At 39.2% G+C, this 27,559-nt stretch overlaps 1 protein-coding gene across 2 annotated transcripts in view; it reads right to left on the reverse strand.

The window, feature by feature from the left end:
* Positions 1-4,994: 4,994 nt before the first annotated feature.
* Positions 4,995-27,559, reverse strand: part of Cpb1 (carboxypeptidase B1 (tissue)) — a 64,465-nt gene continuing 41,900 nt past the window's right edge. For both annotated transcript variants that reach the window (XM_013502714.1, XM_005401424.2), the window contains exons 4-12: positions 26,146-26,270; positions 19,879-19,978; positions 19,691-19,792; positions 18,739-18,840; positions 17,890-18,000; positions 17,711-17,801; positions 16,512-16,714; positions 7,216-7,300; positions 4,995-5,346 (exon numbers count right to left, since the gene is read on the reverse strand). In XM_013502714.1, coding sequence (XP_013358168.1) covers positions 5,159-5,346; positions 7,216-7,300; positions 16,512-16,714; positions 17,711-17,801; positions 17,890-18,000; positions 18,739-18,840; positions 19,691-19,792; positions 19,879-19,978; positions 26,146-26,270 — 1,107 coding nt within the window. In that variant the 3' untranslated portion in view covers positions 4,995-5,158. The remainder of the gene's footprint in view (positions 5,347-7,215; positions 7,301-16,511; positions 16,715-17,710; positions 17,802-17,889; positions 18,001-18,738; positions 18,841-19,690; positions 19,793-19,878; positions 19,979-26,145; positions 26,271-27,559) is intronic.

The raw sequence follows: 27,559 nt of genomic DNA on the forward strand, positions 1-27,559 counted from the left end.
ATTTATAATCTCCTGAGAGTATCCCTTTGCCTCAACCCTGAAGATGTGGAAGAGGAGAGATCCATAAGCACCTTCGTGTTCTTGGTATGGGTCTCATCAGCAGTGGAAACTCCCAACACAAAGGCTTACTCTATCCTTTTTGACTAAAGGTGCTCTGACCTTTAGTCAGTGAAAAAGAACGAGCTTAAAAAAGAAGGATTTAGGAAAAGATAATCTCAGGGGGCTCCCAAGCACCAGTGATATCATTTTGAGCAGGCTGCCTTGTTGCTCTGAGCCTTGGGTTCCTTGTCTGTGCCATGGGGATGCCGATGTGACGCTCCCAGCTGGCTGTGAAGGCTGGCTGGGATAGCACTCGTTGTACGGAGGGAGCTAACAATCTGAGCACACCCTCTAGACAGTTGTCAGGTTACATAAGCAGAGACCCAGAGTCGGCCCCTGACAGATTGTGGAACTGCTGCGAATCAGCAGATATCAGGTGTTAGATTAAAGTGGTGTCTGTGACTTTGAAGGATGAAGCCTCTCTCTTTATTTTAAAAATATTTATTAAGTTTATCGGTACAATTTAGATATACATAATGATCGCATTCCTCATAGGGAACGTGTACCTGTACATGGTATGTCTTTGTTCCTCTTTTATTTCTTCCATTCTCTTCTACTCCTTTCAATCCCTCTTTATTTACAAAGCTTTGTTTCTATTTGATCCTTTCTTCCCTCATTTTTTTCTTTTCCCTTCTTTTCTTCCCACACCCATTCCCGTTTACTTTTGCACAATTTCTTCCTATTTCACAATATCTGTTATATGTTTTGGTTCTTATTTACACTTTCAGTTTCTCACACCAAAAAACAATCCAGTATTTACACAGGTATGGTCTCAAGGTGCATCCATTTAGCTATGAATGTCTCAAGTTTATCCAGCTTGATGGCTGAGTAATACTCTATTGTATAAAAAAGCCACATTTTTTTGTTTATTCATTGGTTGATGGGCATTTGGATTTTCCTCCAGATTTAGCTATTACAAGCTGTGCCACTACAAACATAGGTATGCAAATATAGCTGTGGTATAATGCTTTTAATTCTTTCAGGAAGATACTAAGAAGGGGAATAGCTGGGTTGACTGAAACCTCTAGTCCTAGTTTTTGAAGAATCTCCACACTGATTTCCACAGTGGTTGCACCAGTCTACACTCGCACCAGCAGTGGAGAAGGGTTCCTTTTTCCCCACAGCCCCGTGAGCATTTGTTATTGGTGGATTTCTTCATGATAGCCATTCTTTCTGGGGTGAGATGGAATCTCAGCATTGTTTTAATTTGCCTCTCTCAAATGTTCAATGATGTTGAACATTTTTACATGTATTTATTTGCCTTTTGTACTTCTGAGAAGTGTCTATTCATTTCAGCTGATGGACTGGGTTTTTAAGTTTGGGGAGTATGATTTTCTTCAGTTCTTTATATGTTCCAGATATTAGTCCTTTGTCTGAACAACTGGCTAAGGTTTTTTCCCCCACTTTGTGTGTTGTCTTTTCATTCTGTTGTTGGTTTCTTTTGCTGTACAAAAGCTTTTAAATGAGATCCTAGCTGCTGATTCTTTGTAGTATTTCCTGGGCCATTGGGGGGGGTGCTTGTTCATGAAGTCTTTGTCTCCACCTATGTTTTTAAGAGCTCTACCTGTTTGCTTTTCCAGCAGATTTAATGTTTCTGTTTTTCTCTATTTATTTTAATTAAGAGTAGTGACAAACTTTTTGGTACAACTTTGCTTTTTGAAGGTTTATTTTCAGATTCAAAAATTAAAGCTTGCATTGAATATAATTTTATAAAATAAGAGGTATTGGGAGAAGAAAAATTGAAATCCTTTAGTCTTAACATTGTAATATCTGGAAACATTTTTTTTTTTTTTTTTTAATCGGGAATTGAACTCAGGACCTTGCGCTTGACAGGCAGGTGCTTGTACCACTGAGCCATATCCCTGGCCCTGGAAACATTTCTTGTGTGATTGGTTTTAAAGCTGTATAGAGGAGACTTCAGTGTCTGACTTTTTTAAGTCAGATAAGAAAGACACCTCTATTTTATTTGGGTATATAAATAAGTTTTGAGGGTCCTGATATCTTTCTGGATAAGATTATGATGATAATAAAAGTACATCTTTGGATTAATAGTACCTATTGCATATTGATAGTTCTGTTTCTGCATAGGATATAGTCACATGATTCATTCTTCCAATGCTTTCAGCCTCTAAGGAAAAGTACAATAGATAGATTTCAAGAATGTTCTGGAGCATTTTCTCAGTGTATGCTATTCTTGGCAGCCGTAGTTTACTCTAGCTTTTTATTATTGCATCAAGGTTTAGAAAAGTCCTTGGCATATGTAAGGAGCAGGATAAATAGTTGCTTTCACCATATTACCTTAGGATGGACTGTGTAAGACTGTGATGTTTTACAGGTTAAACTAATCTCTTTAAAGAACAATTTAAAGTGAATTGCTTCACACAGCAATAATTTTCCGTCTTTCTGGAGCTTTGCACTCTTAGGATTTTTGTAGTAGTGGCTATCTATGTTTCTTTGTATTTTCAAGCATATGGAAGTGTCCTAGAAAATGGAAGTGAAAAGTTGTCTTACGATTTAATAAGACAACTTATTTCATGCAAGTGTGCATCTTCAAATGTTAACCCAGTAAATTGCTGGAATACCTCTAGATGACTCTCATCACATGGATGTTGGAAAAAATTTGGTCTTTAATTGTAGACCTTATATTCTTAACATTGAAACAAAACTATCCTGTCAGGGCTGGGGATATAGCTCAGTGGCATAAGCACCTGCCTGGTAAGTACAAGGTCCTGAGTTTGATTCTTGGTACAAAAAAACCTATCCTGTCAATGCTACAGAGAAATCGGTCTCCATTAAGCAAAGGTGGACCTTCCAGAGCAGTGTGTGATGCATGGTTCAGGATGAGTAGGAGGGGAGCAACTTTTATGGCTCTTTCTATGTTCTAGAGATTATATCTTTGACCAGTTCAGATAAGTCAGCTTCCTGATGTCAGCTTCCTGATAAGTCAGCTTGCAAAAAGCAAACAAACATGTAAGATTCATTTCTAGACACACAGGAATTCCATAAATGAAACTGGGAAATCACTCTTGCTGTTTCCTAGAAAGACTTAAGTGGCCATTTTTGCGCCGTTGGTTACCTGGATATCTGCGGCTGTGAGGAGGGCTCAGCTCAGAGGCTGTGCAGGGCTCTCAGAGTGGGAGTGGGCAGAGGTGGAAGAAGATACTCTTCACAGCTTGGGGTTCTTGAGTGGGCAAGGTTGGTGGGGACTTTCAGTAGTCTGGTCAGCAGGGAGGGAAAGTGCCAGATTCTAATGCATTGGGAGGGACTCAGGTAGATTCCTTCTCTGTTTCTCTTTTCATCTCTCTCTCTCTCTCTCTCTCTCTCTCTCTCTCTCTCTCTCTCTCTCTCCCTCTCCCTTTTTGAGACAGGGTCTGTCTATGTAGTCCATGTTGGCCTTGAACTCATATAGCCCAGGCTGGACTCAAACTTGCTAGCGATCCTCCTGCCTCAGCCTCCCTAGTGTTGGATTTACAGGCATTACCACTATGTTGGGCTCTTTCTATTTCTCTTGCTGTAGCTCGAACATGTGGAATTTTATCCAGCTAGCTGCTGTTAACCTTTGGTAGGCAGAAGTTAGAGTAAAAATATCTCAGGTATAGTTAGTTACAATTCATAACACGAATATAACTGAAATACAGGAAGGAAAAGGCAATTTGGCTAAATTAATACTATTTTTATTATTCTCAGTACTGCTAAAATTTATGAAAACAATTTGCACTTAAACATCTCTCTATTTAAATGATATATTACTAAATTATTTGAAGGAGATTGACAAATGGTAGCAGCCACACTACTACCACCTAGTGGACAATTAATGCAATTAATCATTTCGGCTTGACAGCTTCTAAACTAGACTTCAAATGATTCTTTTTTGATAGCACAGAGTTATGAATATTTTAGCATACTATATTCCATATGGAATCTTATGTTCCTTGGATGCACATAGGCAATAATGTATTAAAATTTTTTTTCTGATTTCAGGAGATGCCCCCAGAGTTTCAACTATATAGGTCTTATTTTAAAAATTAAACTTGGCACAAGGCTTTGCAACCTTAGCGCAGTCAGTTCTGATTCTGGAAAATATCAAGTCATGTGTGATAGAAAGGTCAAGGAGTGATATTTTCCTTTTTTGCTGGTGCAACTGGTCCAGCCAGGGGCCCTGGCAGTCTCTTGTCTCACTTTAATCTGTTTCCCACACCTTCATATGTGAAAAAGCCCCTGGGGACCATTTACAACCTGACATCTTCAGCGGCTTTCTGTTGTTTTTAGAACCAAGTGCCAAGTCCTGAACACAGCCTGAGCTCTCCCCAGTATGATCCCCAGGGTCCTGCCGGGTGTACACCTACTCCTCCTAGGACAACCCGGTGTCTCAGGCATCCCAGAAGGGCTCCCACTTTGTCCAGAGACAGCCTCCCTCCCACAGCAGGAAGCAACTTCTCGAATGTTCTTTGTAGCCCATCTAGCATTTACTTGTTTCTTGTAAATAGTATAACTTATGTCTAAGTAATTACTTTGCTAATTCTTTAGTTAACATCTGTCTTTTCTAATGGTCCATATACCCAATAAGGGCGGAAGTGTTATCTTCAGTTTTCACTGTGCTGTCAATTGTTTAGCCAAATTCTTGGCATGTAGGAGATAGCACATAATATAACAAGAGTTGGGCTTTAACAAAAGCTGAAACAAGAGCATCTTCTCATCTATACCATTGCGATCTGCATTTCCCTTTGTATTTCCTCCTGCTCACGAGACTCCCATTGCAACCTGCACACTTGGCAGGTGCTGGTCAAGCCCCCACGGATTTCAGTTCTGCTAGGACTGACCACATCACCATCCGTGCACAGCTTGTTTGCTCACTTGCTTACAGTTCTTTCCCCAAAGTAGACAACCTGTCCCGGTTTGCAATGATCATGATTCACTTTTATTGTAATTCATTTTAAAAGATCGAAGCTTGTAGGAAAGACTAGGATCTGAAAAACCTGCAATCAAAGAAAAATAAGGATTCAAGACACACAAGAAATGAACAGCGAGTCTTCTGAAAGCAAGCTCTCAGCATTCTCCACTAGTACAGATGTCCCAGGACATAGCTGGCGATGTGTTTGACTGCGAGCAGGGTCTCCTCACAGGTTGCGCGAATTTGGGACTCAGGAAGTAGGAAGCCATATCTGCCTGTATCCCGGAGTTCAAAGGTGAAGGAGTATTTGATGCCTTGGTCATAAGCCCAGTCATCAGAGCCCCCAGCAGCAAGATCTGAAAGGAGCAAGTAGTAGAAAAAAAAAAATCTTTAAGGAAGGAAGTTAAAAAAAGTGTCACCTTTCTTTCATTTCACTGTGCAAAATCTGAACAGGCCAATTTTCTAGTAAACCTGATCATAAATGATTTGGGGACTGTTTTAAAATTTAGTTCCATCTTACCTACAGATGTGCTTGATGTGATCGCTATGTTTAATACCCCAGAAATAATGTAGTCTGCAATAGAAACTTTTCAGTGTGCTTATGTACAATGGTAAATTTAGGTATATATGTAGTATATATCAAAGTAACATATCAAACTATCCGCTATACAGCTTAACTTACTATTGTATATACACACACACTGAAAATTTATTTATGAATGTGTGTCTCCTCTCAGGAAAATAATGAAAGCTGTGTGATGAGGGGTAAGAGGGCCGGACCCTGAACCCTGCAGGAAGTGTGCTGAATCTGAACACTAAAATTCGGGCAACTTCAGGGCAGAGCTGGGCCTTCATTCTTTTTTATCTTCAGTGTGGAGCATAGGGCCTGGCAAAAAGCATTCACTTAGTTACTAATTCTTTCAATAGAAACCATCTTGTCACTAACGCATAACGTATGTATTCATTTATTCATTGCTTATCCATTTATCTATTTATTCACCCACCAACTGTCGGGCCCCCACTAAACTGCAGGCCGTGTGTTCAGCTCTGTCTCTTGAGGGCTTATAGTGTAATGGAGAAAAAGCACCTAATTTAATGGGGCTGAATAAACATACATGAAGTTCACATTATATAAGTGAGTTGCTTCTGCAGGAACCTGCTTAAGAAGAAAGTACACCACCTCTTATTTAGAGCAGCTTTTAAAAAAGAATAGAGAAAGCTACTTTTTTTGTTTGTTTTTTTCCGGTACTGGGAATCGAACTCACGAAGTTGCGCGCGCCAGGCAGGCACTGTGCCCCTGAGCTAAATCCCCAGCCCCGAGAAAGCTATTTTCTATAAAGCTTAAAAAAAATCCAACAACTCAGGATTAAAGACTCCCTAAACGCACTGAAGGACTCTTGGTGACAGGACTGGGTCTTTTTTCTTGTGTGTATTTCTATTTCTTTTAGACCTCAGGGAAAAAGAAATCATTTGAAGACCAAGGAAAACAGAAATTGAAAATGGGACCTGTGGTCCGTGCCTTTGTGGAGAAATCCAAATTCTGCTCCATTCGTGGCCCTGCGGTCCAGCCCCTAACCCTCTCACCATGGGTTTCTCCCACCCTGGAGCACATGCTGAGGGGCTGGTCAGACGGCTGACGTAAACTCCTAGAAGGTGGCTTGTGCCTCAAAGAGGCCTCCTACCTGAAGTCTGTTTAGCTGAGAAAATGCTCTCTCAGATGCTTTGTTTCAGCAATGGGCCTCCAATAAGCTGCTCCAATAAGCTCCAATAAGCTCATCCCTTGGAACTTACTCCTCACACTGCAGGGTGGGTGGGTTGGTCCTGTTTGTTCCTTGAGCATCTTAATATCACAGCGTTTAGCAGCTGTGACACTTTTCTTGTTTCCAGACTGTGGGTTCTTTGAAGACCGTTCTGCTCTCCCTCCTACTTCGTCTCTACTGCTTCTCTTCTCCCCACCCTCCTTCCCTTTTTCTCTTAGCAGCCACTGAGGGTCTGCCACACAATAGACGTTCAGTGCATGTACACAGAGAGCAAATGTCTCTGGGGTTGAAAAGAAAATTTTCCTTTCTCGTTTTGAACAGAGAAACGATCACATATTTCATAAAAGCACCAGTGTGAGGCAAAAGCCATATGCTCCAACCAATTAGAAAAGAAAGGTGCTAAGAACCACTTGGGAGCTTTGTAAGCACAAGGTTCCTTTGCACAGTCCTGAAGCCAAGACTCACAGATTGTTGAGGCTCCTGGGCCGTATGTGTACTTGGTACCGTACAGGGAGGCAAGTTTGTTCACAGCAGCTTTAGCCAGGGCATTCTGCAAAAGAATCCACAGTAAAAAGGTAAATAAATACATAGAGACACATAGGGCCAAACACCACGCATCCTATACCTTCATTTCAAGACATTGCAGGTGTTTATTTCACATCTGAGTTAGCATTTTATTCTAACGCACTGCCCATTCTAATTTTTCTAGCTACCTTAGTCATACGATACAAGTAATTCTTGCTAAAGAATGTATTCTGTGAAGCCCTCTGCAAGTAGTCTGATTTCTGTCTTGTCTCTGGACCTTGTAGAAGAGAAATGGAAGTCAAGGAAATCTATATGGTTATCCTCAGAGTTTGGCTTACACACACACACACACACACACACACCCAAGCAAAACAAACACCAGCTGGCAAGGTAGTAGGTATAAGGCCAGTCCTGAGTCATGACAGGATTGAGGGAAGTGGAGCAAGTGCATTAGAAGCTACACGTATGCAGGGTGGGGAGTCAGTCCAACATTCTGCGCCAGCCTGGAAATGTGTAGGAACTGGCAGTTCCAAGAGTGAGTAGTAGTTCCAGCTTAGAAGATTTTTTAAAATGAAAAATTAGAGAACATTTACTCTATTTCAAAATGCTGCGCATTTGAATTCCAGGAGAATAAAAACGTAGTAAGTTTTAACATATGCATATTCTTTCTTCTTAGAAGCAGCATCGCCTTCTCCTAAGAATCTCGCCCCAGGACCTTGCACGCGACTCCTCCAGGAGATGGGCTCTCTGCACACAGAAATAACTTCACTGACATTCTTTTCTACTGGTTTAAATAAACACTTAAGAAGCAAGGCCTGACTCAGCTTTCCAGGGGACCCAGAAGATTTGAAAATTGCTTGTTTACTACAGCAGAAGTAGCTGTAATTCATTCTAGTTATGAAACTTGCTATATGTCATATTTTGGCATTATAGTTATTTCTTGTACATATGTTTGGAAGGCTGTGAGGCTGGTGATGAAATCAGAGTAATCTGAGTTTTACAAAGTGGAAACTTCTTTTACCCCTTATTTTAATATTAAAACCAGGTTAGTAGAGTCTTATGTCAAACTGGTGAAGTAGCACTTTAAGACTTCAAAGATTCCAGTTCCTAAGGTCTTAATGCTCCATCAGTCAGGCGGAACATTAGAAAATCTAAAACGAGTTATACAATTTAAGTCATGATTTTCTGTTTTGGCCCACCGAAATGATGCAGCTAGCATCCTGGAACTAACTTCTCATGGTCAGAGTTTTGTATCAAGAATCTGAACATTTTAAGGTTTTGCTCCTCAATGTCTGAGATGGTAAGCTAAGACACGCTTTACTTTTGTGGACTACAGATATCGCTCTTGTTTTACCTTATTGTAACCAAGACAGGAGTCTTGGATTCTTTTCCAGTCTTTGCTAGAAACCCTATTATTGATTGAAATGAGACCAATCTACAAGTTTGTATAATGCTTGGAAAGATGCAAAACCATCTTTTAAGCGATGTGAAGCAGGGTGAGGCAACAGCTTTTTTGGTAGATGAACGGCATTTTTTGCCCTTACAATTTCTTGCATTTGTCAAAGGAAATTTCTGGTCGGTTATTTTTCTGTATGACAGAATCTGTGTTCCTCAAGAACTCCTATTCCTTCCCCAGATCTCTTCCTCAGATTTTACTTGTCTTTGTTTAAACACAGAAATATTACTCTTAGCTAGTAGAAATACAATTCTTCAGGATTGCTTCCAAATGTGAACAGCTCCAAATGTGAAACGTTCCAAAGGCAAAAAGCTATAAAGTTATGTGGAAGATTTACTAGTCAGTGTCAGTGTCTATTAAACCTGAGCCTCCGTTGTTCTTCAAGTCTGTCAACATATTTATTGCTGTTATGTAATAATTAAATTTTTAGTCCAAACCGAAGGGACCTGCTCGTGACATGTTATCTCTTTTGGCTTATCAATTTATCAGTGTGGTCATGACTACCATGAGACTACACACAAAAAATTCCGTTGGTTTTTCCTCAGAACCATGCTCTGGGTGCCGGAAGTGACCTCAAGTGCTTTTGAAGCCCTCAGATCTATCTATCTTCTGCAAACAGTTGCTCTGTCAAAGCTTGATGGTATTTTTTAAAGGCTGTAGTTTTATTCCTGTCACTGACACACACTGAAGGAACATTTAGTTTGTTCCTCACCCTCTGCTTCTTTCTCCTCCACTCTCATCTTGGTAGCAACCCATTGTCCATCTTCTGAGGGGCAGCTCACTGCCTCGTCTTCCATGGCTCTATCACCTGGTATGGATGTGGCGTTCTCCTCTCCCAGTAAAAGCAGCCTTCTCTCAAGCCACGCCCCTCAGGCATTCTTATATTCCATCCAAGTTGGATTTTCTTAAAGTCCTTCCCTGCACACCCATCCCTCTTCCCCCTACCTCCATTGCTTTGGGAACTCCTCTTTTTTCTCTAGAATCATCTTTCCCTTTCTGCTTACATGGAAGATTTCTATTAGTATTTCAAATTCATTTATAGCACTGTCCTCTTTGTGACTCTGTCCCTAACTCTCTTTAAAGGCATAGACTTGCTTCCTTTGGGGGTGATCACGCTCTGTGTGTTGTAAGCAGTGGTTTGTGCATTCTGCTTTCCCTAAGGGAGCTCCTTGTGGGAAGGGATTCTTGGCTACTCATTTTGTATCTGCAGCAGATGGCTCAGCATCTCGCAGTGGTTGGTTGACCGAGCTCTATTCTGGCTCTTTGGGGCATTACAAATATGGGCAAGATTGGATGAGGGTGTAGCGTGCTGAGCACTGCAAATGCTGAGGTGTGACCCACCGGAGTGGAGGCTAAAGATGCTCCCGGGTAGGGCAGCGATGATGGTGCACGGGTCGCTACATTTAGACATTTCTTATTCTGTGCACGTTACTTACTTCTGTTAATTAAAAAAGAGGTCTGTGGACCCTTTCTCTGAGCCTCTCCAAAATCCAAGAGACCAAAAAGAACAGATGTTAATCAACTAAAATATCATATTTAAAATTCCAATTATCTTAACAAAAATCCCTGGAATCAGTGTGGGTCTATTCTTTGGAAGAGTTTAAAGAATTTCATGAATGTTACTCATCTATCTTCCCAACGTTATCTGTCCACATGTCATCACCCCAGAATTTTCTAGCAGAATGGAATGCCACACGGGGCAGCCTGCTCTGCAGGAATGTTACAACGAAGCTGGATGACCGACCCCTGCCAGGAATGAAAGAGAGCGGTGCTTTCCCTGCACCCTTCTGTAAAAAGGGACTCAAATGACAGAAGACTCAAGAAGCAAGAAGATGCGGGGAGCCTGGGGCGCACCTCGAAGCTCCAGTTGATGGCGTTTTCTCTGGAACTACCACTAGAGGAACAAGTCTTGCATTCTTGTTCAGCGTATTCCAAATAAGAACTAACATTTACATAAAATCTTATGCTTCACAAAGAGCTCTTGATAAGCACTAGATATTTTTATCCCCATTTTACAGATAAAAGAATCAAAACCCAGAGATGATAAAAGATTTTGCCCAAGGGCACATAGCTCTGTAAGTGGCTGACTTGAGCTAGGTCTCTCTTCTTTTAAATTCTGTGCTCTTTTTCGCTTCTCCTTGTGGCCTTCAAATACTTCAAAAGAAGTGTTGCTGGAGCTGGCTTTACCCAATTGTAAAGAATAGAAAGAAGCTAAATATAAATCAGCCTCAGAGCAAACTTTGCTTTCAGTCAAGGCCAAACATGGCCAGCCTTTATTAATCCTTAGATATGAATTTCCTACCACATCTTATGCATGTCCTCTTTTGTTATCTGTTTCCTTAAAAAGAGGCCTTGGTCCTAGAGCAAAAGACAGAGAGAATCTAAAATGTCACATCTAGCTCAAAGCCCAAGAGACAAAGGACAAAGCCATGTAATGTTTCCCAGGCCTGGGCTCCAGGGGCCTGGTGAGATGAATAAGTAGAGGGCGTTCTTTTCCGATGACCTTCGTTCCCAGGTACCATGAGATAATGTAGCCCTGTCTCATGACGGTGCACACAGTCCTCATTCCACCCTCCATGCACATTGCCTGCCCCATGACAGGGGGCTGCCCTTTCTAATCTTCTAGCCACCCTTTATTACCATATAGGGAAAAAAAGCCTCAAACCCACTGTGAGGCGTTGCACCAAAGGAGATTTTCTTCAGAAGTTTGTTTCTCACTTGAAGTGCTGAGTTTAACCATCCCTGTGGGTGAATGCATGTGATAATGGAAGCCTTAAAATGATCTTTAACTGCAGTTTCCTTCCTTCTGTCCTGTGATAATGTGTAACTGGTACCAAGGGACCAATGAGAAATTTAACTTTTATAATTTTGGTGCAAAAGGGAGCAGCTCTTAAAGTGTACGAGCAGGCGCTGAGAAGAAAGCCCTTGGGACTGGAAATAACAAAGATGTTTCTGAGAGGAGAAGGAAGAAGGATCAGGGAACCCCTGGGTGTAGGAGCTTTCTGCAGAGCTGACGCGGAGGGCAGGAATGCTTTAGCTGATGCAAACTCATTTTTTTCCCTTGGCTGATCTGCATACATATTTTTCAGCTCTTTAAAATTCAAGGGAAATGTGAAGCATGAGTCAGTTGAATTTGTAGTCCAGCAATTTTGATGTTGGTGGAAGTTGTGCTTCTCTCAAATAAAAAGTATGTAACAGGGACGTGCTAGTTGCTGGTACTTGAGGTTTTCAGAACAATGCATACTATTTTTGAGGAGGCTATAAGATCTCCTAAAAGCCAAGAGCCCTTGGAGGGGAATATGACAGTTCTTATCTTGGTTTCAGGCAGGGTTTCTCAACCTCAGCACTCTTGCTGTTTAGGCTTGGAGGAGTCTTGTTTGTATGCAGGGTCGTCCTGTGCACCATTGGGTGTTTATCACATTCCCTGGCCTCTATCTGCTCCGCACCAGCAGAACTCCCACACTTATGTCAATCAAAAATGTTTCTCAGGGGGCTGGGGATTTAGCTCAGCGGCACAGCGCCTGCCTGGCAGGTGCAAGGTCATGAGTTTGATTCCCGGTACCGGAAAACAAAACAAAACAAAACAAAGTTTCTCAAATATTGCTAAATGTCTTCTGGGGTGAGGTTGGGGGGGGGGGGCACAAAGAAAGCAAAATAAAATGTATTAGGAAAAGTGTGAGTTTATTGGAGGGAAAATGTTAAAAAGGAAGGCAGCTGGATTTTAAAGGTGCTCAGCGTGCCTGTTCCTTTGTTGATGACAGTATAGTTGTCTCTTCAGCATCTCTGCGAGCGCAATCTTACCCAAATGACACTTTACCGGGGTTATCAGATTCAGCAAAACCCAAAACAAGATGCCTAGTTGAATTTATAGTTAGATAAACAGCTAATATTTTTTTTCCAGCATAAGTTCGCTCCATGAAATATTTGGGACATACTTATAGGAAAAAGGACTTGTTGGAAATCAGAATTAAACTGGGAGTCTTGTATTGAATCAGATCATCCCGTTCACCTGTTCCTGGCTCTAGGACCTGCTGTGACACAGGATTTGTTCTGATATTCAAGTACCTTGATAGCCTGGTCATCTTACTGACCAAATCTTATCCCCAGGATTCCTCACAAGAGGATGCAAAGCAGGTCCAACCCTTTCCTCTGCCCTCTTCAAATCCGTGTTCAAGCACTGCTCTTTTATATCTGTTGCTCTTTTCTCAGCTCAACAAGCCCCATTCCTTTGTCTGCCGTCCACATCTCGCCCAGACTTCAAGGCTTAGAACAAATGGCATCTGCTGTATGTAACCTTCCTTGGAAAGCTTCAGCTTCAGCACACGTAGCCGTTTCCCTACCCTGAGTTCCTACAACTGTGCGTAATTAAAAACCTCCAATTCTCTCTTTTTCTTGAGTAGTTTCTGGTATCTGGATTTTACAATTTTGATGAGATCCTAAGTTCTCAGTGGTAGGAGCCATGGCTTCTGATGAGCACTTAATAGATACTCAGTGACATTTCTGATGCTTGCCTGATAAGCGCTCCCCAGACCAGACTCAGCAGGAAAGTGCTGTCAGGACAGAAGTCATTTACTGTGTATAATGGTACATTGGCAACCGGTTTCTTTAATCAAAGACATTCTGTTGATTCATTGAAAACTTTTAGTCTTTTATGTGAAATTATAAATAGTAATAAAACTCCTGAAGCAGATATTTTGTTCCGCTTAGTGACCGGTAGCTTGCCTGACAGGGTGATGGCTTTGCTAAGCTAGTTATTAGTCAGCGACACGGTGACAGCTACGGTGGGTATACACATGTCCTGCCATTGTCCTCCTCCTAATCATGATATTTCTTCCCTCTGATTTTTATATTTATCTCTATTTGTGGCTTTGGCTTATGTTCACTTTCTTGGGTGGAGCAATGGGTTTCTATCTTGTTGTCTCATTAACTAAAACTTTAATTAAAACATACTGAGGGACTGCCATTGGACTGGAAAGTGTTCTACTCTTTTTTTTTTTTTTGGTACCCAGAATTGAACTCAGGACTTTGCGCTTACCAGGCAGGCGCTTGTACCACTGAGCTATGTTCCTGGCCCAAAGGTGTTATACGTTAGAAGTGGATTTGTAGCTTTGGACTATATTTAATAATTTTTCAGAAAGACTATTCAATATCTTCTAGTTCTTGTTCTTTTTCTTTTGGTTAGTTAATATACACTTATTGAAAGAATGGGCCAGAATCACATTTCTCTATCCATAAATTAATATGGAGGCATTCATATTCTAGATCAAGACAAGTTTTTCCCTTTGTGGGAATCCTCATCACAAATAAAAACTATGAATTTATCTCTATCTACATCTATATCTATAGGCACATATATACATATAATGATATATAATTTCATTAAATAAACACACACACACACACACACACACACATATATATGTTCAAGTTCTCCCTTGGTTACACATATATTTGAAGTTGTGCTGTAGGTTGAGTTTGTTCTAGAAAAATGTGCTTTTATAATTGAATTACAATGATACAAAAATTACACCACAAAGAAATCTTTAGTTACTCAGAAGATTAAAGTTGCTTTGGGGTATCAAAATAAATTCAGATATCAAATGAATCAAATAAAACAGCATTCACTCTGGGATTTACTAATGTCAGATAAGTGTTTAAGGTAGTAGGCAAAAGTTCCATCAAAAATATTGGAAATTAAAGTAACTTTTAAATCAGTAAGCGTGATATAATTCTAATTAAATTTTACATTTTAGTCACTTGTGTTCTGAAAAATGTATGATATGGCATTATTTTGTCTTGAATGTATTAATTTTATGAGTATTAAAATAAGCATTCAAGATAAAATTATTTGGAGGCTCATCCCTTTTTTTTAAAGAACAGATTATGAATATGTTGCCTCAACAGAATTGTTTATTTCACTTCTTTTTTAATTAGACTTTTAAAATACTGTTGGAGGGCGGAATTTTGAATACTACAGCTTTTTGTGTTGCCCTCACTTGAAATGCAGAAATGATTCTTGCAAGAGCACCTATGGTTCACAAATTGCTGGAATATTTCCCACCATGTAGGACACAAGCGAGTGGGTCCATTAAACTCATTAATCCTGAGTTTTGGGTATTTTCCTGGATAAAATTCCCATGGGAAGTAACAAAAATTATTCACAAGATCCCAAAGGCAAAACCTACGTGATTCCTCTTTAACTATGGCTTGGAGACTTTTAGAGAAGCCCATTGTCTAGGTTATTGTATGCAACAGTGGACACAAAACTATCTCATCAGTAAAAGGGCTCAAACATATTCTCCAGATAAGAAAAGGTACTGAACCTTTGTAGAAGCAGATCTGTTCTAAAGAACACTTTAAAATTTTCAGTTAGTATTAATCTTTTAGTATTTTTATAGCTAAGAGTAGTAGATACTGAGCAAACTGGAAATATTTATTACTGATATGCTTAATGTGTATTAGACTTTCAGTTTGGTATTTTAACAACTCCTTAGTGGTTAGATATTAGGATTTTGTTTTTTCTTCTTTGATGTGGTATAATTTAAATAGATTCATATGAATTAAGCACAAGCTCTGACCTTGTCCTTTCTGGTGGCCAGAAATCTAGGACAGAAACCAGGGGCATAGCTGGAAAAGTGAATAATTAGTGGTTCTGACTAATGATGTTTTATTTAATTTTTTTTTTTTTTTGCTACAGACAGGAAAAATTGAAAGCTTTTTGAAAAATTTTTTTTAAAGATGCAGTCAACTCTTAGCTGTTTTCTGGGAGACTGGGTTGTTTCTCTGTTTTGTTCTTTTGTGCAACATATTTACAGCATTACATGTTTGATTTGGTCTCTGAGAGACTGAATCTGAAAGTGCAAACTAACAATTTCCAGTTTTTAAAGTTTCTGGGTCTCCAGACTTAGGTAAGCCAAATATCTATGTCATTGTCTAAGTGGAATACTTTGTTTTTTATGGAGTAATTCGAATGCTTTAAATCTTAGGCTTGCTTTTTTAGATCACTGATCTCCAGTTCTGGCAGCCAGATGTTTCATAAATTTAAAAAAGTTGTTTCAAGGATTCAAGCTTGCATTTAAAAAAGTTTATGCATTGAGGTGTAATATTTACCCATATGAATTCTTATAGAAACATAATATTTAATTGCTCATGTGATTGTATCTTAATTGTCCAACAAGATGGCTAGTTTTTTGATTCAGGGGTATTTAAATGTTTTTTTGGTGTGCATTATTCCCTATATCTGGAAAGACTCATTCAGATCACTTGTTCCTTGATTGATTAGTTCTGTCTCTCACCTAATCAAAAAACAGAAATAAGCAATTTTCGGATCTTGTTGCTAAATCTGGTATTAACCCGATGTGGCAAATTCCTAATGACATCCGCCATGTTCTGCCTCTGTCAAATCCAGCTCAAGACCAACCTGACTCTGACAACCGTTATATATAGGATCAAGTAACTTTGTTGATTATCCCAATCATATCTGAAGTCATCCTTTGAATACTGTTGTGCTGAAGACCCAGGGAGTGGAAGAAATGCCATTCTGAAGACAAGTGAACAAACTGCATGTGGAGGACTGCTCTCCTCACTGAATCTTATTTCTTTTAGTTAGTTTATCCAGCCAACTCTAGATTCATTATCAGTTCAGTTGTCCCCCACTTCTACTATCTGAAGTCAATAAAGGAACTTCCAGAAATTGTTATCATAATTTTTCTTTTCAGGATTAAAATGAAGAAACAGTCTCAACAGTGAAAGACATTGTCTGCTGCCCATATCTACTTACCAACTCTGCATTGTTTGTAGGCAGTTTGTATGAATAGGAGTAAGGGTAGAGCAACATCTGGGAGTATGAGTGGATTGTCAAATATGCCTTGATGGAAGAGAGATTTTTCCGGATGAAATCAGTTAGGGCTTTGGTCTCTTTTTCAGACTCTGCGGTGGGTCCACAATATGTATCAGAACAGGGGCTTGTAGAAGCTCCATTTTCTGGGTAAAAAATAATTGCTGTTAATGGCCAATAATTATCTACTGAAGCTCTCAGAGGGGATGTTTTTATGTTTCAAAATTTCAAATCAGATAGTTGCATACAAATTGTTTTCCTAGGAGTCCTAGTAACTATCCTCCACTGTATACTTGGGGATGTATTTAGCCCCAAGATTAGTATTAGTATGCTTTTAAGATGACATGATAAAAAACTGTGCGTGAAATCACCCATGTGTCCTGGTGCAGTTTTACTCCATGGGATAAATATAGTGTAAGACAATTAATAAGGTCAAAGCTAATATTATGATCACTATTCACTGCATAACAATTTTATTTAAATAACATTTTCTTTCAGTTTTTTTATTAGCACATATTTGCAGTACATAGCGTTTACATTCCTTGTGTGGAGGGAGGGGGCACACATACAGAACACATCTTTATTTCTTTTTTCATCCCTCTTCCTTTCCCTCCCTCACCAATTCCTGTACCTCTTGATCTCTGCTTCCCATTTGAAAAAGGTCTATCTCCCTACTTCCTAGTATCTTTTATTTTGCCCTTTATTTATATTTTGGATTTCCCCTATAAAAGAAATCAATGTAATATTTAAGCCTTTGTGTCTGATTTATTTCACTTTATATTGTGGTCTCAAGGTGTACCATTTTCCTACAAATGACTCAAATTCATCCTTCCTTATGGTAGAGTATGGCTTTCTGTAGAGATTCACTAGTCTAGGCTCTCTAGACTGGATATTCCAAAGTTAGTAGTCTGATTTGTGCAGTATCATGACTCTACAATCCAACAGAGCTGGGAAAACAAAAGGATGCTCAATATGTTTTTGTCAAATGCATTAATAAACTATTGTCCGTGCTTTTAGAAAGTTAAAACTCTAAAGTATAAACTTGTTATCATTTTTCTTGTTTTAGTCACGGCTAGGTTTTCTTAGGTTACTTTTCCTCTTATGTTTTTGAAGTGATGTATGCAAAATAGCCAGATACCTACCACACCAACCAGCTTTAAAATTTCTGTTGGGATCTACACCACGACAGGATGATCCAGCCTGGGTCGAGCGGGTCTTTCTCCACATTCGACTCTGAAAGTGGATAATGTGATGAGAACATGCATTATAGAAAATAGTTGGTTTTAATTTCATCAGTTCCTCTCAGTATTGGTTCATATACCGAAGTCCAGGTGTAGATGTAGCCATCAATATTAAACACAGGCAGGACATAAAAGTCTAATTTATCCAGCAGCTCTGTCATTTCTGTGTCTTGTCCATAGGTGCGTACAGCCTGTACGTGAAATACAAAGTAGAATTTTATGCCAAAACGCAATAGAGTGCCTATAAAATTTACACAGATAAGATAAATATTGACTTTGACAATGAAGGCAGTGTTCTAAATTATGTTGTCAAAACTAATATTTTATAAAACAGTTGACAAATTACCAGATTTTAAATTTTTGTTTGTTTGTTTAAAATTGCTGTTTCTCATTCATCTCTACTCCTGGGATGCTTCTATTTCATCCATAAATAACTCACATATGTTAGTTTTATTTTAACTTTTTACTTGAAAGATTTAATAACATTAAAGACAAAAAATTTCCTTTTGGATAGCAGCTGCAATAATTTGTTATCAAAGTTAATAGGATATAAGGGAGCAAGACCTACTCCAATAAGTAACGAAGGCTGTAGGTGACTGTGTGTATTCCTTATATTCTCATCTAGAAATTTATTTATTACCTATGCAGCCTTCTATGGATTTTCTTTTTTTTTTGGTTTTGGTTTTTCTCCGGTACCGAACTCACGACCTTGTGCTTGCCAGGCAGGCGCTTTGCTGCTGAGCTAAATCCCCAGCCCCTGGATTTTCTTATTACAGGAAAATATGGAAGGAAAATGTGACTGTCTAATATAAGAACTTGCAATTGTGTTTCTTTGTGCATTATTTTCTCTTAGTATAGGTTATAAGGAGTTATTTAAAATTAAAAATACTTTCTACTTCCTTTTGCCAGAAATCTCTGTACATACTGACCTCTTTCACAAACCACTGGCAAAATGCAGGAGAAATCCATTCCCTTGCATGGAAACCACAATCTATGAAGATAGCAGGTTTATTTGACTTAGCTTTGCCAACCTAGAGTGAATAAAAGACAAAGGGAAATTGCGATCCATCACATGGCATTCAGGGTTAACATTCACTACCCTCCCCCGCTTTGGACTCAACAGGTGAAATCTGACAGCAGCAAGTCATATATCCTATGATTAAATTAAAGCACAATACCAGCACAGTATGTCTTGCCTCTAGACACTCACAATGTTTGAGCTGAAAGCTTACATGACTGTTTATTATTTTTATTAAGCTTGACAAGCTCATATTTCCCAAAGATGCTTGATTACCCTGTTTAATTGTACTCACGTGGAGGTTATTTTCAGCTGCTATTAATAGGTGACATGACCAAGACAACTGGATGAGTAATTAGAACTAATCATGATTCTTGCTAATCTTCTAAGAATCTCTCCTTCTCTCCACCGCTTTCTTATCTTTTTATTCCCTTCATTAGAATTACATGACAAAAATGGCAGCAGAGGCTGACAGAAACAAATTGTTGATATGCTTTGTAATGTTGCCTGATAGACGTGAAGTTTATGGACCTCTTTAGCAAATGAATTTGCAAACAACAGCTGCGAGAGAAGAATTTCATCAAGGTGGATGATTGTTTACGTTGCTTACAGGAATGTGGTTAAATTTATAGTACTTCTTTTATTGCATTTTCTTTTTGAATAAATCAAAATAATGATTTAAAATTTCACATATGATACAAGAAGCTGGGGAATCTGTTTTGACTCCCTAGGGGATATAGACAGGAAAGGAGTTATAACAGTGTTTGGGATAAGCATGTTGTCTGTGAAACAGATGTTCATGCATTAGAATTCATTGATTTAAAGCCTTCAGACATGACAAGGTCATGATTAAAAATAATTACCTTGAGGAGGTACATTGAACGTCCTTCAAACGTGGTTCCGATGACACTGCGAGAAATAAGACCTGGATTCTCAGCGGCGATTTGTTGAGTCCAGGCCTCTATCTACCAAAGGGAATCATTTGTGGATTAATGGGACGTTCTCGGTCAATGCCCAAAGCAATGTCGGTGAAACCCTGTGTACAATGTACCGTTTCCCAGTTGTTGTACTTCGTATAACTGTGTCCAGTTGCACGGCCGTGGCTATCAAACTGAGCTTCCATCGCACTTCTCAGGTTGCTTATCAACACCCTACAATGAACCAAAGCAGATGCTCCTAAGGATATGAATATATCACCCACACCCCCGCCATCATCACACGTGAAATGGCAGTCACTGCTTTAGTAGATGGTACCATGCATTCTTCAAGGACTCACATGTTATTCTTTGATTGCCCCGTGCTCTTTAGTCAGAGCTGGGCCAGGGTGGTTCTGTTACTGGTCATAAAGAGTAAGTCACTGAGGAGGACACTGGAAGGCTTGCGCTAGGCTTGCTCTTCCTCTACTCAAACTTCACATCATTGGGTGTCTTTAGTTCCCAGGTACCTGGGCATTCTGCGTCAGGGTGTTGAGTGTCCAAACATCCATGTGTACTGGAGGCCTATCTATGTCACTTTCAGGACCTTCTTGGTTTTAACACTACAACCCCCACATCCCGGAAACCCACTCAGTCCCAGGGAAACAGAAAGTTGGTTTCTGTAGGTTTTGAGAAGAACAGTTTTTGTGCCTGGAAATTTAGAAATATCAACAAGCTAAAAATTAACTAGGGAAATGAACACTAAATTTAAAGAACTAGTTTCTTGCATATTTGGCTGGTTTAAGCAATTTAATAGTAAGGAGAAAGGTAATATGATAATTGGAGATATGATCTTTGAGGATTGTCTATTTTTATAAACGCATGGTGCAGTTGAAAGTTGCAATTCAGAGAGGCAGGCTTGAAGGTGTGTGTGTGTGTGTGTGTGTGTGTGTGTGTGTGTTCATTTCCCTTTGCTACTCTGAATAGAAAGGGGTTTGCAAGGGACACAGTTTTATGGACTTTAACGTCTTTGATCATAGACCTATGAATATAACAGACAGAGACCAGTGTGCAGAGCCTACATTATTCCCAATCAAGCCTTGAGATGGTTTTATCTGACAGACAGAGAATTGTAGACACACATCAAAAGTCTGCTTTTCTTCTGCTGCCCCAAGGGCACTCTGATGAAGTCTGTCAGAAACTTCCTGTGCACCTCCCTCCTAGTCACTCCTTCATTTGGTGAACTTGGGTATCAACTTGTTTATGGAAAAAGCAATAAATTAATACTAAACAGCATCCGCTTCACTGCAAATGGAAAATACTGTTGTAAGGTCTTAACTGTCTCAAGGAATACTGCATTAAAAAATGAAAAGGATCAGTCCTGAAAATTTATTCCATTGAAAGTAAATTTTCCATTGGACAGTTACAAAATTTTGTTAGTATATTCATTTTCTATGGCTCCTTAAATTACCACAGACTTAGAGGCTGAGAGCAACACACATTTACTATTTTACAGTTCTGTAGGTTAGATGTCCAGTGCAGGTTGCAGTGGGCTGAAAGCAAGCTGTCCACAAGAATGTGTTTCTTTCGGGAGTTTCCAGGGAGAATCTGATTTGTTGAAACTCTCTGAAGCTCCTGGAAGCTCTTTGCATTTCCTGGCTGTGGCCCTCTCTCTCCATCTTTGAAGCTAGCAATAGTGAATCAAATTGTCATGTCCATTCTGGCTTCCTCTTCTGCTTTCTACTTTTAAGTACATATGTGGTTGCACTGGACTGTCAGGCCTACCCAGGATAGTCTTCCTATTTTAAGTCAACTGGTTAGGAACCTTAAGCTATCTATTACCTTAATTTCTCTTGTGAGGTACTGTAACATATTCAGACATACTGGGGACTAGGATGTAGATGTCTCTGGGGCACTATCATTCTGCCTATCACAGTTAGGAACAATGATTATGGTAAGTGCCATAAGTATATTCTATACCCAAAGCAGGTGGTTAGAAAATAGGGTGGAAGAAGAAGAAATCTTAAATTAAGAATAGAAAGAGCAACATTATAGTTTGACTGAAGCCATTAATTGGTTTTAGAAAAGTCATTTAATCTTTGGGCCTTCATTTATACATTTTAGAATGGGGATATTTAGGTAGTGGATACTCAATGTCTTTTTGGATTCAAAAATGCAGGGATGTGTCTCAATGCACAGGGCTTAGTTACACAGGTGTTTTCCAAGGTCTTTGAATTTCTGCTTGGCCAGTTACCACCTTTATCTACTCTAAGAAAAGATGCAAGAAATTAAAGCCTAGAATAGAGATACTTGAGGAAAAAATACATAAATAGAAAACAAAACAAACAATGAAAACCTGGAGACTTTAAAAAATCAAGTGGAAGAAAACAACTGTGTTTATTCCAATATCGTCAATTTGAAATATCATCCTAACAAGTATGAACGTCTCTGACTGAATTACAAAAGAAGAGCAAGCAAGCAAGAGGGAGGGAGGGAGGGAGAGAGAGAGAGAGAGAGAGAGAGAGAGAGAGAGAGAGAGAGAGAGAGAGAGAGAAAGAGACTTAAACTAGATTTTCCATTGTCAGTGATTAGCAAAATAGCATCTAGGTCATTTGGCTACTTTGTGGCTGCTTAGAGAAAAGATATAGTCAGTTGCTACCAGGCATTCACAGCTTTAAGGCTTTTAGTAGATACCTGTGTCTATGGCTATATTGATGGCTATTTCCAATCTATCAAGTACCAGTTTGAGGCAGCGGTAGAGAACAAAACTTCCAGAACATACAGCTTTTCTTTCACTGCACCCAACTCTCACTAATACAATATTAGTTAGAAGAATTGGTGAGCATGTGGGGGCTAGTGTGGTTGTTTGGTACATTCTGTTAGAGTTATTGCAGTGCTAAATATTAAACATTTTCATCAGTAACCAGAACAAAGAAGCATTAAAACAATAGATAACCTCAAGATGACACCCAAGAGTAAAAGTATTCTTTAGTAACTTGTGAAAGAGCATCAAAATGAGGTTAAAATGTGGTGCTAACTTCTGCCTGAAGACAGGGGATTGACCTCAAATGATCCTTTCCAGCCTCATGATTATTTGATTTTATTAGATTTAGGACAAAGTAGTACTTTAACTGTATAACAAAATATTATTACTAAATCATGAGCTACTAGTGTAGAAGATTAAAACAATGCCTCTTAATAGAATAGGGACCACATTACAGCTCCGAAATACAGAGGCACATACACTATTCTTTACTTTTATATGCACCTTTTATAGCACCATCCAACTTCTTTTCTCCTTTTTAAAAATAGGCAAGAAAATTAGATAACCATGACTCCCAACAAAGCAAGTAATGTACTCTCTGAGAAGGAAAGGAAGAAATGACTCAATTTTATCTCTCCTTCAGATTCGAGAAGACAGAACATTAGTTAAGTTCCTGGACTGTATGCTCACTGCTACTAAAGAACGCAACCTTTCTGTCAGAGGACATTTCCCCGTCTGACTCTGAAATGTGCAGAAAAAGGGTTTGATAAGCAGTTAGCAACAATTAGTATACCCCTGGATTGTACAGGGAAAAGGCAAACTTCCTGAATTTGTGGGAAGGAGTTCTGCGAAGGGCTGCCCACCAATGGGTTCTGTCAACTTAGCTTCAAATCATAAGCTGAGATTCACATTATCCAACTCCCAGATGGTGGCACCATCTGAGGGTGTCACCCAGACATATAAAGCTATAGTTTGCTTCCTGTATACATTTTAATTTTTTTTGTGTGATATTACAGGATTTGGCTAAAATGATAAGTTTTGCCCAAGAGGGTGGGAGGTGGAAGGCATCAAAAAATCTGACAAGCTATATTGGCGCAATGTGCGGAGCACACACATGCAGTTGTACACACACACAAGTGCAAGTCCTTGGAGCAGGACACCGTCTAAATACACATTAGTTACTGTATGAAGTAATAATGGGATGGATGCACAAGGACTCCTTGCAACACCAGCAAGGATATTGCTGGTGTGCTTCTCTAGAATTTACAGGGACTTATAATTATTTAATATTTAGAAAATTATGTGCCACAGTTGTGCTCAGCAGTGAACAGAGAAACAAAAATTAACAAGATCTTTGCCCTCAAGGAACACCCTACGTTCTGGGTAAGACATTTATCCATAATTCCCCAAAGTTTCCCACTGAAAAAATGAAGTACATTTTCTGCAGAATAAGGTAAATGGAGATGGAGGTGAGATCAGAAGTTATTTTACTGTTTTGTGGTGTGAGTAGAATTGGGACATAATTCAGGTGCTAATATCAGTCTCTGGTTGCTGATCTTCCTTTGTTTCCCCTCAAACAATTCTAAAAAACTTCATCTTTTGGAATGTTATTGAGTTTCCTACAGGCTAGGATTTTAGAATTCTTTCCTATCTAAAAAGAAGAGCAAAATGTCATAGACATGAATCTTAATCACATTTTAAAACTTACAAGGTTGTATTTTTGTTTTAAAAAGACAGTTGATACTAAAGGTTATGTTTTGAAACTTCCCTTAGGCAGAAGCAGATAGTGAAGCTAGATGAGGCGTGATAATGGGGTCAAACATAACAGTTTTATTGATCCTTGAAAAAGGGTAATGTATTTTCCCTCTTTGTATGATAGTAAGCCATAGCATCATTCTCAGAGACAGTAATACCAGTTGCAATTCACATACTGTTTTATTTCAACTCCACAGCAGTCCTTGAGAGTGGCATTGTAGCTTCTCTTTGGATATGGAAACTGAAGCTCAGAAAGGGGAAGCAGATTACCCAGCATCTCACAGCCAGGAAGTTGCAGAGCTGAGATCAGAATTCAATCCAAGGTTTTTCCCAAAGTCTTTACTCAATGCACTATGCTACACCATTTCTGATGGTGGTTCAGATTTTATAGGCGATGAGTCTGACGTCCTCACTGATACAAATTTTTTTTTTTATCATTAAGATGCAAAAAACAGCACAAATCCTCTAATGTGAAAATTATATAGATCAGTTTTCTCAAAACATAATGAAGAACTGAGAATCTGGTAGGGGTTTGTTGGTAAAATATTTGAACACTCGGAACTGGAGCTTCAGAATTTTTCTTTCCTTTTCCCTGGTCCACTTTTGGAGGAAGAGCTCTGCTTTGTACTGAAGACCTTATTTCTTCCTTTCCTTTCTGCAAATCCCTGCAGGTTCTTTACCACCTGTGTGTCATAGCCTATGGTCCATTCTCTGTCTACAGTGTGGTTTTTCCTTGTCTTTTTCTGACTAACCCCTCCTCATCATTTAGTTCTCAGCTAAAGCCTCATCTTATAAGGCAGCCTTCCTTGACTTCTGGACTTGGTTGTTCCCTTCATTCTCTGTCTCTCTGCCCTTCCTAACATCTATTATACACTACTGAAATTTCCTATTTAAAGCCTGCCTTTTCCTACAGGAGATGAAGCCATACCCAGCTTCTTTAGTAGTTGATACATGTAAGCACCAAACATACACATATATTTGTTGGATCAGCAATGGACAACTGTCTCTTAGGAAGGCATTGTCACCTTGTAACACCCAGATGGGCCAGTGTGGTATTTGGGGAGAGTATACATAGGAGATCAGTTTTAGTCAACTCTGTTGTACATCTTTGGGGAATCAGTTTTCTATCTTTGGGTTCCCTCCATCTTTTCTTCTACCAGCACAGATTGTGATGGGATCTTGGGAAAAGGACAGACAGGTCACTCAGACTGTCTGTAATCTTGTATTTAAATTAAGGAAACAGAAAGAGCCCTTTTGACTCACAACTGGTCATATTACCCGGAAAGAATATTTGATAATATTTGGGGTTAAAACTGTGTCTGAGCCAGGTGTGATGACATGATCTATAATCCCTGCACAGTGAAAAGCCCAAGGAGGATCACAAATTCAAGCACAATTTGGACAACAATTTAGCAGCTTTAAAGACCCTCTTTTAAACACACACACACACACACACACACACACACACACACACACACACACACACATCCTGGATATTTAGCTCAGTAAAAAAGCTCAGGGTTCAATCCCCAGTACCACAAACAAAATGAAACAAAGTAAAACAAAGTGAAAGCATTCATGTGTGGTTGATAATAGAAAGTCCATTGGTTTGGTCCATACTCTTCCAAAGTCATAACAGATTAGATTTCCAGCTAAGTAGTTGAGGTTCAGGAGTCAAACTCAATATCATTAGAGCAATAACCAAACATAAGATTCACCAAGACTGAAGTCTTAAGTAATCCAAGACTAGTGTTGCCATTTCCTCTTGGTGAGGCCATAGGGAAGACCTGGTTTTGGTCTTACTTTTTCCTTCCCAGGGTAAGCAAAGACTCAGATAAAAGCATGCAAATGGGAGAGAGTTCATCGCTACAACACATAAACTTACTCATAGTATAGTTTATTCTTCTCCAGGAAGTCTTCCACAGTGACCGCATCTTCCGCTTTCACGTGGAAGTCAACTGTGCTGTGAAGTTTGATTTGTGTGACAGAATCTGGTTTCCAGAAGTCAATCTAAATAAAAATCAAGATATACTGTTTTACATTTATATAGTTTAACTCAGGAATAATCTGATAGCACAATGTTATGCTAGTCCACTGCATTATTTTCAAAATAAAATTACCCACAGTCTCTTAAAAATATCTCCTTTGAGTGAACAAAGTTTGGGACTAAGCACTTAGATGTCTACAAAAATGTTTACAAATACATATATAACCTTAATTGATTATCCACAAGCACAAAAAGCATATCATTATTTTCTACAATACTAGTGAACTTCAGTATTCTATGACTACTCTTTTCTGTTTATTGATTTTCTGGAGCACTTGCTTGTTATGGTAATGGTCTTTGACACAATGGATAAGACAATGGATAAGTGTCTGAATGAATGACAATGAATGAATCACAGCCAGTAAATTTTGTGGCCAAAAATTGAGCTTTCCTTTTCACTTTTTCATGTACTTATTTTATGAGTTTATCTTGGAACTTAATTCTGTGCAAGTCTTAGTAATGTGTATCACCAGGATCATCCTTGATCTCTGGAGGGTGCACAGAAAGAAACAAGGTATCTTTCCATAGCAAATGTCTGGGCACCCTGGCTAGAAAGAAAATACACTTGGGCATCCAGGAATGTACTGACATTTTCATTTATGTAGTTATTTATCAGGTATTATTGAGGACTTATTTTACAGTGGGCTCTGTGCCTGTTACAATGGATATACTAGAAGGCAAATGGAGTATGACCTCTGTCTCCATGGAGGAAATTTAGAGAAAATTAAGTACAAAACAACAGTATGACATATTTGATGATTCTAATGCATTTGTTGGTGGATGTGTGGTTTTAAATATCCCTAGAAAACTATTAACTAAACTATACTGGCACATGTAGGAGCATATTTTCTTCTTTCTCCCTTTCTAAGTAGAGGTCCAGAGGAATGACACTGCGTCTTTTTTTGCCTCTTGTGCTTCATCCAGCTCCTGTTTGGGTGTCTGTGGGTTAGGCTTAGGCCTGATATGTGTGTGGTGGTATTTAGAACCATTACTTGCAAAGTGGAAAGGAAGTTTGAACACACTCAGAGACTACAGAAGAAACTGAGGAGGTAATGTTTTAAGATTCTTTGATTTAAGATATTCCTGTGGGAAATCCAATATCTTTTATCTTGTCCTGGTTGTCTTCAAACTGCTGTAGAAGTCCAGCAGGTTCTGAGCTGTGGGTTAGGCCTAAAGGGAAGGGGAGGCCAATGGAAGGCAGGACCTGAGAGTCTATCCAAAAGGATTCCAGAAGCAAAGATGTGAATGTGGG

The sequence above is a fragment of the Chinchilla lanigera genome, unplaced genomic scaffold, assembly GCF_000276665.1.
Source record: "Chinchilla lanigera isolate Chin_1 unplaced genomic scaffold, ChiLan1.0 scaffold00073, whole genome shotgun sequence".
Lineage (NCBI taxonomy): Eukaryota > Metazoa > Chordata > Mammalia > Rodentia > Chinchillidae > Chinchilla > Chinchilla lanigera.